Here is a 7,251-nt window from a genome sequence, read left to right as displayed (position 1 = left end):
CGGGATGCTTCCTATGCCACTGTGACATTCTGACCCGTGCTGCGTCACAACACGAGGTGTGTGTGTGTGTGTGTGTGTGTGTGTGTGTGTGTGTGTGTGTGTGTGTGTGTGCGCGCGCGCGCGTGTGCATGTACGTTGCGTACAGTGCTCTATACCTGTACTTCTTCATCATCCTTCTAACACTTTTGCTGCAGACCTATCTCTCTCCCTATGCTCTCTCACTCTAAATGGTCCTATTTGACGTATGTTTTTTTTGTGTGTGTGTGTGTGTGTGTGTGTGTCTCTCTCTCTCTCTCTCTCTCTCTCTCTCTATTTCCTCTCAGAGGATGTTGTTCTTGCTGCTACCTGTCGTGGCTCTCTTGCTGAGCGGACAAACGGCGGTCTCCGCTAACAGAAACGACAAATGGCTGAGCACCGGAACTCAGTACAACAAGGACAGATCCTGGAACAGATTCAGAGATGTGAGTTTGCACCCGACAGACACAACATCTAGACAAAGGGGGAGGGAGGGAGAGAGGGAGGAAGGGGGCATCTTAATGAGCTTCAGAGTGTGATTGTGCGTGAGAGAGAGAGAGAGAGAGAGAGAGAGAGAGAGAGAGAGAGAGAGAGAGAGAGAGAGAGAGCATTACCCTTGATACACCCTGTGAGCACTTGAGCACTTGCCAGCAGGCCTAATCCACCTCGTACAGACTCAGCAGGTTCAAACCCTGGTTGGAGCTGAGGTAGACTCACAGACAGAGAAACTCAGACTTGTGCGCATGATGGAAGAAATCCCTTATGACTTATGACTCGCACTCACTGAAGGATTCCCCCGATCAAACTGTCTGTTTTTAGAAAGGAGAAGAAAAAATGCCAAGATTTCATTCCTTTTAAAGTTGCCCCACCACGACAGTGGGCTTACATAACCGATAGCTGATTCTGGCAGACTCAGTAGAATATGGGTCATGGTGGTTTGATTCCTGGCTTGCTATATGTTTAAAACTTGAAGTGAAATGCTCTTCAGAATGGTCTTATAAGCTCTGACTCCAGAGGGCCCTGGTGAGTCCAGTAGGTGTTTCAAATAAAGAGGCTGAGAGCAGTGGGATAATGATTGTCAAGTGCTTACTGTAGTGGCACCAGGTCTAACACTGATAAAAGAAGCTAAAGAATCAGCCACACACAGCTTAGGACATCTAGAGCATTTCCATTTGATGGAGAGGTGCAGCTATAGAAACAATGCAGTGCTGGGTTTGAATCCATGGCTCTGTGTTAACATTTTATAGCTCCAGTGAAGAGCCTGTAGACTAGAGAATATGTGCAAGGCTCCCAGACAGTGTGAGTTTAACAACCTTAAAGTTGTAATCCGTAAGATAGGAGCAGCAGCTTTGGTGTAAAGCTGAAATAACATGTGCAACACCTGCACACCATGCTGCACATAGATACAACTGTCTTCTTTATTCCTATGTTATTGTGAGTGACGAGCTCCACTTTGGCAGACCCGATGCTGCGTGCAATTGTAATGGGAAATCAGGAACTTCCGGCATGGCAGCGCAAACAGTGTGCAGAATGACCTTTTCACCCAATTTAGAAAATGTGGGACCTATAGGCCCATTGCTTATAGGAATGAAAAAGATTGCATACAGGTTGGAACGTTGTACTACCGAGTCTGAAGTTCCCGTATTACGAGTACAATGGAGCATACACACACACGCCTGCTGACTGTGCTGCTATTGATTTTAACACGGGAAAGTCGCAGCAGACATCCAGATCGTATACGGGCAAAGATGCAAATAGAGGAGCTTTCATCAGTTGGTCATATGCTCAATCACCATTGTTTTACCTAACTCTTTGATATATAGTAATTTAACAGCAAATTAACAAGATGAAAATAGTACGGATTACACCTTTTTAAAGCTTCTTTGAAGGGAAATGAAAGGGAGTTGGTTGTATTAACACTGCTGTAGATCCAACGTCTCATGAATAATGGCTTCAGCTCGTGCTGTTTTGCCACCCTTGCTGTTGGGACTCTACAGTATCTTATACTCTGTGTGTGATCTGTCATTACCACCTGGCTGTGCCTTCTGCTAATCGGGTTAGGATATTTATCAAGCTCTCTTTATATTTCGGAAATGTTTATGCATGCAAAAAAGTGTGGTCCTCTGAGAATACATTGACCTCCAAAGATGTTAGTGAAGCCCTGGCTGTGGTCTCATCTCTCCTCTATCAACCACTTGCTTCCCATTTTGATAGCGTTCTCTTTAACATTAGGATGTTCCTTGCAGCCTTGCTAACACATTCTCCAGAGATTTCAGGAGACAGTGCTGGAGCGGTGATGTGAGAGGCAGTATTAGTCATGTCTGCATACACTCAGCCAGGGATCTACTACCTACTGTGTGAGTGTGTGTGTGTGTGTGTGTGTGTGTGTGTGTGTGTGTGTGTGTGTGTGTGTGTGTGTGTGTGTGTGTGTGTGTGTGTGTGTGTGTGTGTGTGTGTGCCTCATAGTGTTTGCTGTTTACTTCTGGCTGTGGTCTCCTGTGCAAAAGAAACTCATTAACAGGAGGCTGTCAGTGGAGGGTGGAGGACAGAAGCCGAAAGAGGGGGGGAGGAGACGCTGTTGTGTTTGTGTGTGTGTGTGTGTGTGTGTGTGTGCGTGTGGGTGTGTGTGTGTGTGTGTGTGTGTGTGTGTGTGTGTGTGTGTGTGTGTGTTTGTGGGTGCGGCTAGGTGTGCACCTGTAATGTATGACCTATCGTGAAGGGGAACCTGCTGGTCGTAATTTCTGTCCCGCAACATTGCTTGTCTTTTGTGTCCACTATGTCTCGTTTCCTCCTCCATTCTTTCTTTAGTCATTTCTCATCCCTCTCCCTCTCTCTCTCTCTGGTCCCAAAGCCTTTCATGTAACAGACAGCGAGACCTTAGATTAGGGAAACGTGGTTCTGTTTCAATCAATTTCAAACTACAAAGCAACCATTCTTGCAACCATCTCAATCCGATGATTGTGGAAACCCTGATCCTTAGGCACTCTACTGATGCAATCATGATGTGCTAAAAAAAACACAACAACTTTATAAATACACAGTCATATAGCAACAGTGACCACGTTTACAAGCACAGCGATTCTCTAATATTAACCCGTTTAAGATCACATTTCAGATAAGACATTGCAATGTAAACAGCAGTTTCTATTAACCTTAATCAGACTAAGGTCAGAGTCGGAGTAAGCCATAATCGCATTATGACAGCTGGAGCATAATAAGATTTCAGTCGCATTATGGCCGCATGTCTACAGTATACACCTTAATCGAACTAAATATTCCCACTGGAGATTTCGCTGCATTTTTTGGCATTTGCAGCAGTTTGCGACGCATGCCCGGATTTATGGCTGTTAAACTAACTACTAAAGTGGTGTAAACCATGGCGTGAACCTCCTTTTAAAAGGTGTCAAAACAATGCAAAACAATGCAGGACAACGAAAATGACATCATTATAATAATTTTCCTAGAGGGACAGGAATTATTGACGGAAAAGTATGTCGGACGCCATAATGCTTCTAACACTAGTGTACACCTCTGGTGTATTCAAAATATGCTGATTGACAAATGGGAATATTCCCGTAGCTGCTGCGCATGGAAACACTGTATTTCGAATACTACCTTAACCAGAACATGGACCTTCAATCAGAATGAACGACGAAAACATGGTCATAGTTTTCATGACTTAGATTGTCAAGAGCTGTCTCTTTAATGTCCAGATTTGTGGAAAGAAATGTGATTAAAAAAAGTTGAAATTCATCTCCATTTACATTAAAACTGAGTTAAATTCCTTTATTGTCCGATACACTCTGAACACGTGAAGCACAGTAGCTTCGTCCTTCACGTGTGGCTGCTGTCACTCAGTCCTCCTCATCCCCCCTCCTCCATTCACTTCTCATTGAGTCATGAACTGCACATTTTTCTTTCACGCCTTTTCTCCTCTTCCGCTCGTTTTCTTCCTTGCGGAGAATGACCCTGTGCTTCCTCAAGCATGACCCTCTCTTCACCCCCCTCTTCCCCTCTCTCTCTCTCTCTCTCTCCACCTGCCCTCCCCAAGACTCCCCCTATCCCTCTCCCCTGCTGCCTGCCACGTTTCACTCTGCATGAGCCACTTGCTCCCTCCTGCATAATGCATGGAGGTCCATTTGTCAGAGCTGGTGCAATGGTTAAACAGTCAAAGTTCAGTCGGGTTATCTTGAAAACATAAGGGAAAATGGGATTTGATTTATTCTTTTGGAACCGAGGCGTTTTCCCTGATAACAGGACTGTAATGTGATGGAGGAGGAGCAGACACAGACAGTTTTATTCTAAGCCGCTACTATTGAGGAAGGAAAAATGTTCCTCGTTACCATCACGTTTTGTCGGTCTAAAAACATTTTGTGTTCAATCAACAACATCAATATTTTGTTACTTGCTTTTTTACTTGATGCAAACCTCAATATCTATTGTTGATGATTGATAGAAACCAAACCAAACATTTGGGGAGTAAATGTTTGTGAACGTGTTGATGGCTGAGCTAGTCTTATTCTCACATTGTGTAACTGTCTTGATTTTGGTCTAAAACATTCTTAGTAGAGTTGTCTTGTGGAAAAGTGTCTTATTTCCTATTTTTCTTATGCAGTGCTTTTGTTTCCAGTGTGCTGTACGGATGGCTTGGAGCTTGTTTAGCTTGTTCGAAGATGTCTAAATGGCTCTGAAAAATGTGTTTGTTTCTTAATTTTTAAATTACCTTAACCACCACCTTTGTCTCACTTGCTTCCATAATTAATGCCAACAGCATTTCCAGTTTCCATAAGTCACACTCACATCTTTATTTTTCACAAGCTTTTATGCATATTAATTATTGCTGTAGGGAGAATAGACACACATTTGTATGCGGCACCGTGTCCTACAGTGTCTCTGTTTTCATCCAGAGTCAACTTTGTTGTAAGCCTCCCACTGCCTCGTGTTGTTGGCTAGATCAAAGTATTCTGGTCGGTCAGGACAGAAGTGAATATGAGCGGTCCAGCTGGAATAATGTCTGACGCAGCAGCAGTAAAACAGAAGATCTCAAATCCCAATCCAAATCTGGTATCTCCAGCATGCAGGGTTAAACCTCTGATGCATTAATGTGTGACTACAGTGATTTCCACACTGTCTCTTTGTCTGTACACTGCTGCTAATGCATTTGACCCTAGGGCAGCAGACAGTTGTGCTCTTGGGCCCCCCTTAGGCAGATTTACAGTTAGTATATCTCTAGGTTGAGTGATTATGCTTTCCTGAAGTGTTCTTTCAGTACTAGCAAAAGTTTTAGCTGATAGCTATAATTTTTTTATTTATTTATTTATTTAGTATTCTTTCGGACAATTCCACACAATACACAATTTTCTCTTGCAAATATTCATACATCATACTTTGTGTTGTCCGAAGGGAGACGGAAGAAGCCAAAGGCTTATCAGGTCCCGCCCCCATTTTCATCAAATTCGGATTCAGATACACAGATTACTGTTACAAAATAAAAATAAAACAAACAAAAAACATTATTTTTTATATATATATAGCTATATATGTATATATATATATATATACATACATACACACATACATACATATATACACACACATATATATATACATATATACATATATATATACATACACATACTTTTTTTTTAAGAATCTGCAGTCCAATACACAGTCAATTTTAATCTAATTGCTTCAGCTTTTAAAATCAGTTCAGCACAGTTCAGTTTTTCTGTGACAATGCCAAGTGTATAAAGTGTGAAGTGGCCTTGTATTTGGCCTGTTCCATTACTAAACTGGTAGTCTAAACACTTCTGCAAAAGTATTCCAAAACAAGTCTGTCTGCTGGCCTGTATTATTTGTTACAACATTGTAATGAAAGTGACATTGACATTGTGCTCAGGTTATTAGTCTGTAATTTTCAATAATTTTTGAAACATAATTTGCTTTGAAATTGCGCAAACTGCAACTCCCTGTGACAACTTCATCAAGTCCATTCCACAGCTTAATACCATTTACAGATATCGAAAAGGATTTAAGTGTGGTCCGTATATTTTTCTCAGTGAATTTACCTTTTCTTCTTAAATCATGCGAAACTTCTCTGTCTTCAAACATTGCTTGTAAACTGTTAGGAAGGCTTTTCTTTGAAGCCTTGTAAATAATTTGTACTGTGTGGTAATTTACCACATCACGTAATTTGAGAATTCTACCTTCAATAAAAAAGTTATTAGTGTGTGCCCTGTAATTGGCTTGGTAAATAATTCGTATTGCTTTCTTTTGAAGAATCTCCAACGGGTGCAATGTACCTTTGTAAGTGTTTCCCCATATTTCAGCACAGTAATGCAGATGTGGGGAAACTAAACTCCAGTATAATACAAGCAAGGCCTTTTGATTGAAACAATGTTGTGCTTTCCAAAGTATAGAAATACTCCTGGCTATTTTGCCCCTGAGATGGCTAACTTGTGGTTTCCAGCTTAATTTATCGTCAATTATTACCCCTAGGACTTTGTGTTGCTTGACCCTTTGAATTTCAATCCCATTTACCTTGATTTTTACAGCGACATCTGATGCTCTCCTGCCAAACATCATGAATTTAGTTTTTTCTAAATTTAGTGATAACTTATTTCGGTTTAACCACCCATGTAACTTAGTCAATTCACTGTTTACGATCTCAACCATATTATTCAGATCTTTCCCCGAATAGAAGATGTTTGTGTCGTCCGCAAATAAAATCAACCTTAAGACTTTCGACACTTTATATATGTCATTTATATAAAGCAGGAATAATTTCGGCCCCAAGATTGACCCCTGAGGGACCCCACAAACAATATCTAAGCATGTCGATGTGAACTCCCCTAATTTCACAAATTGTTTCCTGTCATGTAAATAACTTCTGACCCAGTCATGTGCCAAACCTCGAATGCCATATTTCTCCAGTTTATTAAGAAGGATGTCATGATTAATAGTGTCGAATGCTTTTTTGAGGTCTAAGAAAATTCCTATAGAGTACAATTTGTGATCAATAGCATTACTAATAATTTCTACCGATTCAGCCAAGGCCAGTGCGGTGGAATGATTCTTTCTAAAGCCAAATTGACTGTCATACAGAAGTTGATGTTTAGTAATGAATTCATCAAGTCTATTGCTGAATAACTTTTCCAGAATTTTAGAAAATTGTGTTAAAAGTGAGACTGGTCTATAATTAGTAAATGAATGTTCATCACCATTCTTATGTAATGG

General features: G+C 41.1%; 1 protein-coding gene across 1 annotated transcript in view; it reads left to right on the top strand.

Moving 5' to 3' along the window:
• Positions 1-326: 326 nt before the first annotated feature.
• The window catches only part of LOC307256287 (testican-1-like), a gene marked incomplete at its 5' end in the record, with an annotated part of 103,375 nt that continues 96,450 nt past the window's right edge, over positions 327-7,251 (top strand). Inside the window, one exon of the mRNA XM_080035200.1 lies at positions 327-461. Within this exon, the coding sequence (XP_079891326.1) occupies positions 327-461 (135 nt within the window). The remainder of the gene's footprint in view (positions 462-7,251) is intronic.

Source organism: Ammodytes marinus (assembly GCF_949987685.1).
Source record: "Ammodytes marinus genome assembly, chromosome: 10".
NCBI lineage: Eukaryota > Metazoa > Chordata > Actinopteri > Uranoscopiformes > Ammodytidae > Ammodytes > Ammodytes marinus.
This window is presented reverse-complemented; position numbering and strand designations above follow the sequence as displayed.